The 13,690-nt window shown below is 39.2% G+C and overlaps 1 protein-coding gene across 5 annotated transcripts in view; it reads left to right on the top strand.

The window, feature by feature from the left end:
- The window catches only part of NME7 (NME/NM23 family member 7), an 88,819-nt gene that overhangs the window by 17,555 nt on the left and 57,574 nt on the right, over positions 1-13,690 (top strand). For 4 of the 5 annotated variants that reach the window (XM_031056678.1, XM_031056679.1, XM_031056675.1 and 1 more), the window contains exons 3-5: positions 2,920-3,086; positions 8,154-8,264; positions 12,284-12,334. In XM_031056678.1, the coding sequence (XP_030912538.1) occupies positions 2,920-3,086; positions 8,154-8,264; positions 12,284-12,334 (329 nt within the window). The remainder of the gene's footprint in view (positions 1-2,919; positions 3,087-8,153; positions 8,265-12,283; positions 12,335-13,690) is intronic. The other variant, XM_031056677.1, reaches the window with a different exon arrangement.

Genomic DNA, 13,690 nt, shown 5'->3' with positions numbered 1-13,690 from the left:
CACAGCAAAGTGTAAGAGATTCTTACCAAAGTAGAGGAAATGGTAAATTTGGTTTAATGAGAGGTAGGACATTTTGGACAGTGAGATCCAAATTTTTTCATCGGTGGTGCTTGCACAGACCTTTCTGACTTGTTCATACAACTAATCCCATTGCTTATTGACAGCACTGAAAACCAGCATTTTGCAGTAGCAGGCATGTATAGAAAAATATAATATGTACTGTAAAGATAATCCTCGTGCCAACCAATGCTTTGCGCTTCCTTTTAGGAATGATTTAAGTGGCATGGATTAGTCTGTTCCAATTCTTAGTGAAGAGTCTAATAATAGCCTAGATTTGGATATTCACACTTAGTAATTTCATTATCAAATTTTAACTTTCCTGCTATAAAAGTCAACTGCAGAAATAAGAAATCTAGAGGAATTGACTTTTTCTTACCCAAACTGCTCCCCACTGAAGCAGTAATACCCAGTTGTGTGAGAAGATGCACTTTGCACTGATTACTAAGTTAGTTCGTTTTATGATGTCTGTATGTGCAGTTTTCAAAATGTGAGGTTTCTAATTTTAATTTCTCAGAGACAGTTTAGCTGATCAGTCAGGAACTGTAATAATCTTCCTACACAACCATGTGTAGGCTGGCAAAATTATTGTTCATTTCACCTACACGTCTCAAAACCAAGAGCTTCCAAGGTGTTCTTGGGCTTCTTAATGCAGTACCTATGTTTTGGCAGACTTTTGCGTTTTGTTGGTGTGCTCTTAGTTTAAAGTAGTGTGGTGTCTACGCAGCCATAGACTGCATGTCAGCAGCACAGGAATTAGGAGAACAAAAATGTATGTGAACACCCTTAGAGAAAGAATATCTCAAAATCACTTTTGGGGATTAGTTTGTGGACAGATATTACTTTTAGAACTATTTTCTGGATTGTTTATTTTTTATTTCTGCAGAAATTGATTTTTTCATTTTTACTGCCTTATTCTTCTGCATCTTCTAGTTCTTTCCTGTGGAGATGACAACCTACTCTTACCTCTAACATATCTGAGAGAAAGGAGGTGATGGTTATGAGCCAGCTTTCCCCCACATATGAGGGGGATGTTTCATCCCCTTCCCCCCGAACCCTGACAACAGCTCTCCCTTGTCACACACCTCATCTGCAGGTGGAGCAGAGCTATTGAAGCCTTGTGTTATATGAAGTCCTGAGCTTAACTTTTCTTTCTGTCCTTCATGTCTTGTTTGTGAAGTAGAATGCCATTGTGAATAATGAGAGAAGTTTCCAGCTTGCTTTGCAGCTGTAAGAAGACAGCATAGATTTTTGTCAAAGGACAGCAAGCAGTTCTCTCAGTCAAACTGGATCTCTTGACAGAGAGACCCCATTCTCCAAGTCTTCCATAGATAACAACTCTCGTGGGGAATTCTTAATAACGTTTCTTCCTACAAAAGATTTCTTAAAAAGAGAGAAGAAATCTTTAAAAAGGACAGAGTCTTATCAGAGAACTATTTTGTTTTGGGTAATTTACTTCTACATGTACATGGGCAGGAGTGGAATAATTTAGTTTATAAAAAGATTTTTTAAACATATTCAAAAGTCCACTCTAAAGAGGAATCCTTTAACACAGGTAGATCTCTTCATCTTTTTGAGAAGAGAAAAGCACCTCGGGGTGCCTTTCTAGCAACCATTAGTGAAATAACCAAGGAAATACTCAGATTTTTGGTCAAGATATTGAAGAATTTGCTTATGATTGAGACAGGCTAATAGGCTTCTTGGCAAAGTCCTGGTGAAACAAGTAGCCAAATTCAAGTTGGTTTCTTTGATTTTTTTTTTTTATCATGTTGTCATTTCATTCCGTACTGCACTTGAATAGTGAAAACTTAGTAGGGGCATGTATGAGGGGCTAAGGACATATCAGGAGGAAAGGATTCTTTCTTACAATCATGCCTCAGCAGCAGGCAGTATCAAAATAATTTGCAATTCTTTAATCTGCAAAGTTTTGGCTATCCTGAAAACAATTACAGTTCTTCTAGCCTTCTAACAGGACTGTATTCACACTTTTCAGAACATGGAATTTTGCTTTTCAATTTTTTTCCCCTCCCAAATCTGTGGGAATGATGTTCTTTTTTTTAATGCTATTCTAGTGGATACACCATTGCAGTGAGGACAGCAGCTGTAGGTTGAGACAGAAGGGGACGTTTGGCCTGAGGAGGACAAAACTCTTCCTTTCATAGGCTTCCACTTCCCCAGGAATTGGAAGGCATCTGTAATATCTACTTGCAGTGAAGAAACTGTGCAGCAGGTTGACCTCCGTGCTTTGCCAGCCCACCCAGAAAAGTACACATTACTGTCTGGCTTCTTGCTTGGAATGATAATACATAAAGCTGAGTTGTCCTGACAGGCTTTTGAGCTTGCAGCTCTGGGCAGTGAGAACATCTCAGCCAAGTGTTGCAATCATCTCTCGGTCCCTAATGCTGAGTCTTACACAGTCAAATAAAGCATAATATCACTGGAATGATGCCCTGAAGAGGAGGCCTGCCAGTGTGTATCCTGCTCGTTCTGGTGCGAGCCACTGGGCTGTGAAACTGTACGGATGTGCTGGGGGAACTCTTAGTGAGGCTGGGCAGAGGCATTCACCAGGCTCCTGAACCTTTTATCACAGCTTGAATTAGAACAAGCAAATTACAAACCAAAAAAATTTCAAAGATAGCCCTTAGCCTGAGACTATTTAAATGCAATAAATTTGTAATTGTGGTTTAGTCTTCTAAGCTTTCTTGGTACACCTGTAAGTTCAGAGGGCTTGGAATTAAATTCATTAAGTGATCAGATTCAATCCCATAGTACTAAGGAAATTTCTGACAGTAAAGATTAAGTTGAGTTTGCCCACAACTAAATCTCTTGCTTAGGTAGATTTTAATCTTGTTTTTGCTGCAGTATGATGTGAAGAACCGTCGCACATTCCTGAGGCGCACCAAGTACGAGAGCTTGCACCTTGAGGATCTCTATGTGGGCAGCAAAGTCACTGTGTTCTCCCGGCACCTCACCATAGTGGACTATGGGAACCTGTACACATCTCGCAAGCTTGGGAGCCGCAAAGAGAGGTGAGAAGGGAGATTTTGGAATCTTGTGGTTGGGGTTTCGAAGTAGATGTTTGCTAGAAATTAGGTTTCTGTACTAATGTGGGCAGAAGAGGAGATGGCTGCATGTATGCAGTTTGAAGGGATCTGATTTTCTGATGGCTGCATAGAAGCAAAGTGGTACCTTGCAAGGCCAGCTTCTCTATGGCGTCAGCTGCTGGCTCCTCTAGGTATCTTGGGAGAGAAGAGGAGGAGGAGGAAAATGAGTCCTATTCAGCTTTGTTACTCAGCCAGGGCAGGCACCAGTAGGGTTCTTGTGATTTGTGGATTCTCCTGGGGCAGAATTGATGAGGTAAATGATGTGTGCTGGGCTTGAAAGGCCTGGACCTTGTGAAAGTTGCAGCTGTCTCTCTGGGGTCTGTGCAGAAGCTAAGTGCCTCACCAGTCTGATCTCTCTCTTAGTAGTGATAAATGAAAGTCCTAGAGGACTGCTCCCATTCTCTGTTGTTTTTCCTCACTGTGGAGATTTTTTCTGAGAATTTTTTCAGCTTCTCTTAAGCTCTGTATGCATGAGGACAGAAAGTAGAGTGTGAGAATGTCTGTAAAAATTACAGGTTTGTTTGTTAAGATGAAGTTTGTTTTTGTTTGTTAAGATGAAGTTTGTTTATCATGGGTGAAGATAAGACTCATAATATATTTTTGATTTAAAGACTTGCTTTGGAAAAGACTTTAAGAAGCCATCTGAGAGCACATATGAGGACTAAGAATACGAGAACACTAAGGTTAATTTTAAGAAATTTAGATCTGGTTTAATGGCAGTGCAGGTAATCTCTGAATTCACAAATTAATACACTTTTATAATTTCCTCTAGCCTTTTTGAAAAGAACACAGAACATTTTCTTAGGTATGATATTCAGTTAGCCTTAATCACTTGCCATCTTGCTTCTTCCTAGTAAATGGACTAGTTTTAAACTCTTTTTGGAGAGTTGTACATAACCAGACAGAGGAAGAACTGCATGTTTTAACACACATCTTTGTCTTAACTGCACAAAAAAATCGCTACAAAAATACATGCCATAATATTTTTTCAGGAGCTCTGGTACTTCTCTAAGCTGGGGCTGGGCATGGTGAAAGAGCAGCAAAGGAGGTAGAGAACATAAGGGGATGGATTGTGTACATGTGGCTACTCTTTCTGTTTGTCAGTGCAACTTTGGGTAGATTGTAAAGATTTGGTAGATCTTTATATCAGTGTAAAGTTATGTATTTCCTACTCTGCCTAAACTAACATAATGCCTGGTGCTCTTGCAGTGCTCCTGCAGTTACACCAGGAAAAGGCAGCTAATGATAAAACGACATTTTCTTTAGTAGGAGATGTTGCAGTCTACATGGCAACATTTTAATTGTGTTGGTCTTAGGAGGAGGCAAATTTTTGTACTGCTCTACAAAAGGAGGAAAAGGCATTTATGACATGTCAGCTGTTTCGAAAACATTTTAAGAATGTTGGCTGAAAGATAACATAGATATTCAAGTGGTGTTACATATTCAGAATAGCCCAAAGGAACATAGAGAAAGGTACCTTACTCAGGCAAAGGATCCTCAAAATTCAGTTTCTTCACAGAAGCTTTCACTGAGTAAACAGGGTCATATTAAAAGAGTTTCCTTGGGCAAAACAGTTGCCTTTGAGTTATTTGTCTTTTTGGCCTGTTCCTAGCAGGTTTTACAGCAGTTATTAGATGTAACAAGATTTATGCCATGCATGATAATTCCCAAAATAATCTGCAATTGGAATTATATTAATGATTTTAATGTTGCTGTATGAAGCAGAATATTTCTCAAGACTACTGGCAGATCAGTTTGGCTTTGGAAATACATTCTTTGGTCACTCAGTGTGTCCTTAGGCTCAGCAGAGGCTTTTGAGGGAGACTGTGGAGTGAATATTAAAAAAATCTTGAATGTTTTGAGTTAGGGACCTTTACTTTTGTCAGCAAAACAAGCGAATGGGACCCTAGGTACATGAGATGCAAAACAGATATGTAGAAGAAGGCTAGATTTACACAGGTGCTTTCTAGAATTAAGCTAGAATTATTAAGACAGTTTTATTTCAGTTTCTATCTCTACTTTTCTTAAGTCTTGGGTCAGTTTTTCAATATTGTTGTATTTAAGTGTTCTGCATTTATATTCCCCTCCCAGTGTATCATAAGAAAATCATCACAAAGAGTGACTAAAGTGGTTAGGTCAGCATGTGCTTACTTACAGTGTGCCACATAAGGAATCACTGGCTTGGCACAGGGCTTTCTCTTTCTGTGGCCTTGTGATCCTGGGTGATTGTAACCTGAGGTAAAGATTTGTCTGACCAGTGTGTCCTGCCTAAGTGGGCGTTACTTAGAGTCAGTGTCAGGGGTTTTGAAAATTATGTTAGAAAACTTGTGTGTCATCCAGAAATACTTGTGTTCTATTTTGAATGGGGTATGTTATTCTTATGCTTCTAGTCATTGACATAATCAGCATTTCTTCCCCTTCAAGACATAAGCTACTGTACGTGCAGCAGTGCTAATATTAGAGGTAAGTAGGTCTCAAAAGCATAGTCACAGCATGCTTTGTGCATTGTTCCTTTGATCAGTTCTCATTTTCTGTTGTTTCAGTACTTGTTGCGGTACTGTCACACAGTCCCTCTGAAAATGTAAGCGAGCTTAATTTTCCTTCTTTCTCCTTGGCTCCTAGACACTAAGCAGTTTTCAAATCTGCAGACTGCACGCTGCAGACTGCGTCATGCCAAACCCCATGAAACATATTCCTAATTAAAACTAAAAATAGGGCACATGAACCAAAATCCTATCTCAGAAACAGTCCTCAGCATCCTGAAGTCTGCTTTTTGTATCCTGCTTGCTTCTGAAAAGCTCACACTGAAATGCTAAAATTTAAATATCAGTGTCAGACAAAAGACATTGCAAGGGTTGCTCATTGCAGTTTGCATTACCTCTTCTAGGTAAATTGCTTCATAATGCAATGTTTCTTTGCAAATTTGTAGGAATTACGCTATTACTAAAATCCCTTGAAATTAGAAAAGTAAGGGACAATTTATTTCTAGCATTACCAGTCTGTCTCAGACAACCTGTGTAATAACATAAACATAAAGTGTTCCTTGAGGAAATGCAAATGGTTCTGGAGATCTCATTCCAGAGGTTTGATCCTTATTGTTTATGGGAGATGAGAGTGTAGAGAACCTCTTGTGCCAGCATGCAGGTCATGCATTGTGGGATTCTCACTGATCAAACATGCATCTGCTCCTCCTCATGGGCCTCGATTCATGTGGTACACCATGTGGTATGATAAATAATATCACAAAATGAGGTGGAGCTGTGAAATCCTTGGGGAAGAGGGGAACAGACTCTAAGGCTGCATGGAGTATGCTGGCAAACTGTGTTCAGTGTTGGTGAGAGGTCAGCCTTTCCTGCTCTGAAAATGGGGTTAAACCAACTGTAGCCTGCACAGCCGTGGACTGAAGCGCAGTGTTAGTTGACTGCTTCCATGCAGTTTCTGGCTGCAGCCTTAGTCCATCCGTCTTTTTGTATCATACTTCCGCATGGGTCTGAGCCTGAGGTGCTCTGTATATGGGACCTTTGTGGTGCTTGAGGAAATCTGTTTGTTTCTGAGCTCTGAAGGTCATCTACGCCTCTCCCTTAGTTGCAGATGTCGCATATGTTCAAATTTTCCTGGTTACATTTCCTGGTCCTAACACCTCCCTTGCTCTACATTTGCTGTGAAATAGTCTGTCTCTTGCCAAAGCGTCTGTCGATGTGGGGTCACTTAAGGTTCAGAGCAAATGTACTGGAAGTTCATCCATCTCCTATAATCTCAGCATATTTGCCCTGGCTGGAATATATTGCTGCTAACCTAAGGGCTACTTTCCATGCTATGCTGGTATATAAAATAAGAAATTTGCCATTATTTGTGTTTCATTCAAGGAAGTACTGCAATAAAAAATTCCATCTTGCAGAGCTTTCTTTATTGGAAACTGTAAAAGATGGAAACTGCTCTTTAGGATTGTCAGAGATGTGGCGTTTCTGAGATGCAGGGTTGAATAAATCTGTTGGTTTGTAAGCCGAGCACATTTGAAGCTGACTCACCACAAGATGAATGCAAATAGAAAATGCAATTTTACAGACCTTCTTTTTGTGCTTGTTATTTTTGATTAATAATACGATTAGTGCTGATGGTGTTCTTGGTGCTGTGCAAAGCTCACTAAAACAGTCCTGGCCCTGGGGATGTACAGTGTAAAAAGATAATTACCTAGAAGACCGGATGTACTCGGAAACAAAGATGTGGGGGATAGTGTAGAGATTTTTGGATTGATGTCCCTTAGAATACAGAATATAGCTGTCAGTCAGTATAAGAGATTAAATACCTCCTCTTCCATCCTTTTATTGTGTCTATTAACAGTGTCAGCTATTTGGCATGCACATTCTATACCATGAAGTTTTTGTACTGTACCAAGCGCAAGAGGATCTTCTTCTCACAGAGGTCTTCAAGTATTTTAAAAGTATTAATAAAACAATCAAACTCAAACTTTGAGTTTTATGGAAGAGGCACATGTTTGAGTAACATTTTTTTAACAGGAATTTTAACAGCTTCAATTTTATGTTTATGATTAACATTAGGGAAAAAGGGAATTGAGCAAGCAGAGGGAGTTGAGCAAGCAGATTAACAATTCAGTTGTGTTCTGACCCAGACTGAGGAGCTGTTGAGATACCAGTTATCTAAGGAAGAAGTGGTCAAATCGTGTGCTCTGAGAGCAAAGGGAGAAGTTGGTAAATAATAACTGCTGGTAGAACATTGTGAGCTGACTTGGGTTAGAAAGCCAAGGAAATTAAAATGTGCAAACCTTGTTCTTATCAGAATAATGTGTTGCACAGGCATTCAAGAACAGCGTGGAAATTGATGAGACACTGGGACAGTGAATATGTGACGGTGACAAAATTTCTCTTTGATGTGCTAGTTTTTTGTCTGAATATGAACCAAACATGCACACCAAATGCTCTAAGGGAAGTTGTGTTGGCTGTATCTCTCTAATATATTTTTTTTCCTCCCCAGAACGCTGGCTTTGATTAAACCTGATGGAATGCGTAAGATGGGACAATTATTTGATATCATTATTAATGCTGGATTGACAATAACTAAGGCCAAAATGATGCTGCTTTCAAGGTAAGGAATTCTTAAGGTTAGCTCTATTGTGTCTAAATATTTTTACAATTAAGAATATTCTCTAAAGCTATTCTGTGTTGTCCCATCTGTCAGATCCATTCCAGTGAGTAAAAGAGGTAACTCATGAAGCTCCTCAGTTTCATAGTTCTGCAGGTTTCTGAAAGTATTTAGAGATTTAAGCTAAGTATTAAAAAGTGCTGTGCAAATGAGTATGGGTGATGAAATATGTCATGTCTGTATGAACCCAAGGTGGCTACCCTAGCTTTAGCAATCCAGCAGTGTTTTCTACTGACATGTCTGTATGTCCTCACCTCCAGGCTTCCTCATACAGGCGGTATTGCTCTTTATAATAATGTTGTCTTTAAAGTATTTGGTTTGCTTGCTCTCAGTAAATCTGTTGTCTTAATTTTTGCTCTCAGATTTTTTGCTGGAAGTCCTAGGCAAAGCAGGTGATCTTCTGATGGTGCAGGGTTGGACAGGTTTTACTCATGCACCTTCCTAATACCCCAACCTTCAGTGTTCTCCACTTCTTAATGAGCCCCAAGATTTAAAAGAAGGCGTGCTTCAGAGGAAAAGAGAACATAATTAATTTACCTCAGAAGACTTTCCCAAAGTTACTGCATTATTTTTCCATTGCTGCTTTGCCAAACCTAGTCGTATGCAGCATGTTTTTTGAAAGAAAAGCTATCTATCTTACATAATAACATTTTCATGTATTCTTATTATTTATGTGAGAGGTCAGCAACAAGTTTTCCTTCACTTCAGAACCTTTTGGCTTTCTGAAATACTGATAAAATCACTAAAAGACTTCCTCCTCTGCATACACCTGCTGCAATATCTGATGGTAGTGGTTCCAGATCCTCCACCCAATAACTCCACGTGTTCAAACATGTTTCTAATGTTCCTTTGCAATTCATAATGTTCTTTCAAACTAGCTTTTGTTTTTGCTTCCTCTCTCCTGCCCACGAGAGATTTGATCCTGAAGTGTTGTTTTGGGTGATGCTTTGTTTGAGTGTCTCTCTGAGAAGTCAAACTATTGGGCCAAGTCATGTGCTCTAGAGTTGACTCATGCTGAAGGGAAGAAATGGAGACTTGAACTTTTACTGCCTACTGCAGAATAAAAGTTTCTGGTTGTCTTGTATAATTGAAATTAATTATTAATAAGCACAAGAATGGGCTGTGATACTGAATGTGTTTAAATATTGTCTTGAGTATTTTGTGGTTCCTCTGCATACCATCTACTCAATTTCTTGGGACTGTGCCATTTTAAAATGATAGAACTATGGCTTGCCAAAGTCTTCTACCCATATATTTCTGCAGGCTTGCTTGTTCAAATCATCATCATCATCATCATCATCATCTACTGCTTTCTTTAAAGGGATTATTAACAACAGTTGTCTGTCAATCACTGTTAAATAGATTCATGCCTTCTGTAGAAGTTGTAGTGAAGATACGGAAGTGTGGGCAGGCACTTGCTTCTTCAGTCTCTTCCTTTAATCCTGTGTCAGTTCAGTCTGTTATACATAGGTGGACACTGTTTTCCATTATTTGAAAACAGAGAACTAATAATGAAATTTAAAAGGAACTAAGTTATACAACACCACTGCGCTTTGATATTTATTTCAGTGGGAATTGTTAACTGAATAGTAGAGCTCAATTTGTTTCCGAAACAGACCTCTCAAATACTTCTTTGCAATCAGAAATGGTGATACTTAATGTCTTCACATACCCTTTTCATATTTGCTCTCCAAAATTCTTTGGTGAATTAATTTCAGAAGAAGGTTTTCTTGTGAAATAATGAATTGTAGGCAAACCTTTTCCCCAGTGTAGGCTTGAAGCGTGAGATTGCAAGAGTTCTGGTGTCTAGCATAATTTTTACATCATGCTTCTGCCTTTGTTTGAAAAGGAAGAGAAGTAAATATACTGTATGGTTGATAAAAATATTTTGGATTTTGAATGGCTCATACTTATACTGAACTAAAAGCAACAAACCAGGAATTACTCAGGTCATTTTATCTCAGGTCAAAAAAGCTGGAGAAAAATGTGACTGTTCAAATGTGGATAAATGTTAAGAAAATTAAATTCTTCTTATGTTCTTCTTGATGTTATTTCTTTCCTCTGGCAATAGTTGGTTTAAGTCTGGACTGCAAATGGGAGAGAGGCATCAAAAGTTCAATTTCAGATGACAGAACTATGCCTTTCTTCATACTTGGAATCTGTTATTTGAAAAATATGCAGGCAATTTCTGTCAGTAAAGAGAGCTGCTGAAAATGAGCAAACTCATGAAGACCAGAAAAATTTAGAAGACTGTGCTGCAGGTAAAAACAACTTTCCAATTTGGAATCTCACCCTACAGCACTGCTTTATTATGAACTCTGTACCCAGAGTAGAGGTCAGCAATTTTTCTTTTTTTCACTTGTCAGTCCTCTTGAAGAGCTTGTCCTTCTCTGCAAATTCCAGCTTCAAAAAGTGGCACACACCAGAATTTGGAGCAAGCCAACACTGAGCCTGTGTTCTTAACAGAATTTCTGAAGCTGCAAAATAGCAGGTTTAGAGCTGAAAAACTCCATGGATTTTTCTAGCTGTTGCCATGCAGAAAAAGCAGTTCAGTAAGCAAGAGTAAAACGTGAGAAGCAGCTGGAGAAAAAGACAGGGAAGAGAGTAGAAGAGAGTAGGTTGGCTGGTGGCAGGGCTGGTGGGGTCAAAAGCCACAAAACGGTGTGTCCATTGGTGGATGGATGGTAGCTCTGCCCTGTAGTGGTCCCCAAAACCTTGTAGTTGGGTTACTGAGCCCAGTGCTGGTAGGACTGTGGCTGTGGCAATGCAGAGCTTGGGAAGGGCCACCACCCTGTCTGAAAAGGACATCTTTTTGCTTCCAGCTCCTGAGGAAAGGCTGAGTAACAGCTGTGCTGCAGACACACTGGATATGCCTGGTAGCCTTTATTTGCCTGGCAGTGTAAGGAGACCCCTTATGTGACGGAGAGAAACGGGGAGACTGACTCAGTGATCAGAATCCGATTTTATTGTGGGATACAAACGCTTATATACTATTTCAGGGAGACCTGTAATGTGTACTACAATGATTAGGTTAAAATCATATACACAAACTTATGCATATAACAACATCTCTTTCTTGCAGAGTTTAATGAGATTTTCTTTTTCTGGTAAACCTGTTTGATTTATTCTTCTTGCAATCTAGGTCTAATTTTCGAAATTCTGTTTGCTTTTGCCAAGGCATCCTGTTATCAAATCTCTTATGTTGACCAGGCCAAAGTCCATCATCTGTCTTGTGTCCCCCAACATTCCAATAACCCCTCACTGCAGAAACCCCATTGCTTTGGAAGAAAGGAGTGTGTAGTCACTGCTGTGTTCCCTGAGGAGACTGCAAGGCCAAATTGAGTTTTGAAGCGTGAAAGTGTGGGAGAAATCCAGTTTAAATATGGAAGCTATTGTGCTGCCTATGCAACTTGTAAGATTTGAGGACATGAATGGAAACCAGGTTATGCAGTATTTTGTTATGCACCAGTTTAATCAAAGACTAGCCCTGATAAAGAAGTGTTCCAGTGGAGCAGATAAATTGTTTGTGCTTTAAAACCAAACTTCATTTAGCAGTATTCCCCCTCAAACTGATGAATGATGAAAGCAACATAACAGCAAATGGCTCGCAAGAAAGTGACTCTGCTGCATTTATTTCTCAGCCTGAGAATGTGGGGACCATCAATGACCGTGAAATGGGCTTTAGTAATTCCTTCTCAGAGCAGGAGCATGAGGAGTAGTCAGCTGTACTGGTAGCCACACAAAATACGAAATTTAAATGTAGTTTCTGTTATTGAACATGAACACCCAACAGTGTCCAGCTTAGGAAGACATTGCCTGTAGAAACATGTTTTTGGATGGTATTTGAATGAATGATAATTGTGGTTTTCAGGGCGGTTTTATGTATGTATGTATGTATGTATGTATGTATGTGTGTCTACATATATATATATAGCTGTATCTCTGTCTTTTTACTTTTTCAGAAAAGAAGCAGCTGATTTCTATGCTGATTATCGAGCAAAACCTTTTTATCAGTAGGTATATCAATTTCAGCTTGATGTGTATTAAGCTTATTAATTGAACACACAAAATTAATTTACCATTTTTGATGCCATGGGACCATGGGAGAATCAGAGCTTGTCTTAGTTGAGTGGAGCCCTTTGCAAAGCATGCACCTTTTCTTCTTTCTCCAGGGAGAGATCCTTATTTCAGCTATTTATGGTTTTAACTCACACTTTTTACAACCCAGTGGTATCAGGGGAATGTCTTTTGTCCCTCAGAAGTGAAAATACTCCTAGCAGGGCAAAACTTCAAAGCCAAGAGAAGGACTATCTTCAGGATCAGGGTGGAGCTTGGAGATGAGAATTAGGGGGAACACTTAGTTGTAAGAATTGATTTGGTAACAAGTATCCCAAATAATAAGTAACTGAAAGGGTAGTTCATAGGGTAGTTTTTACTGTAGTGCTACCCTTGGACAAGTGTCAAACTTGCATGATGTTAGACTGCTCCACCTGATGTGAGAAACCTTAGTCTTTCCATAACTGACCAGATGGATGCTTATGACCCAGAGATTGAATTGTTTCTACTTTTCCTGAAAGTGCCAGCAACTTTCTTTTCCTCCCTCTCCACTTTGCATTCTACCTCTTCTAGGGAGAAGGTGCCTTGTGTTTTTCAGCCATTTTGGTGCGTGTGTTTGCACTGATGTGGTTGAAAGACCTGGTTTCAGTACTGACACGAAGTGCTTGAGAACTAGCATTGCCAGATGCTCTCCAGCAACAGCAGCTGATTTGTTGTGGGTCCAAACTCAAGCCCTTCAGAAAGACATGGCCCCAGGCTATGTCTGACCATTTGGAGGTCAGACAATGCATGATTTGGAATTACCTTTTCTTTGCTGAGTAAGCCTGCTTGAATATGTTGATAAATAATCAAGAATTTTGCCTGAAGTCTTATTTCAGAGATGTCTATCTATACTAATGGTAATTGTCTGAGGAACTGTAGCCTTTGTCCTCTGTGATGTGCCTGTCTCCCATCCTACAGTCCGACTGGCTACATCTTCTGTATAGGATTTTTCTCTAAATTAGAAAGAAATAGCTCTAGAGCATTCCAAATCAAATAGAAACAAGAAACGTCAAGGCAGTAAAGTGTGAAATATACGACTCATTTATATTTGATGTTGTATCTTGTCTTTAAATTCAGATTTCATTTGCAAGTTCACTAGTCAATGTAAGTCTAGTGAATAGTAAGGAAAAATAACAATTCTATTGTTTGGAAAATAATGGCTTTCATATTAAAGAAATTAAAAAAAAAATTCAAGGATTAGTCTGCGCAGTAAATAGTGTTGTAGAAATTGCTTTTTTCTTGGATGTATGCATGTGTACTGTTTAAATGTC

Source organism: Geospiza fortis, unplaced genomic scaffold, assembly GCF_000277835.1.
Source record: "Geospiza fortis unplaced genomic scaffold, GeoFor_1.0 scaffold1, whole genome shotgun sequence".
Lineage (NCBI taxonomy): Eukaryota > Metazoa > Chordata > Aves > Passeriformes > Thraupidae > Geospiza > Geospiza fortis.
The sequence above is the reverse complement of the archived record's forward strand: the minus strand, read 5'-3'. Positions and strand labels throughout refer to the sequence as shown.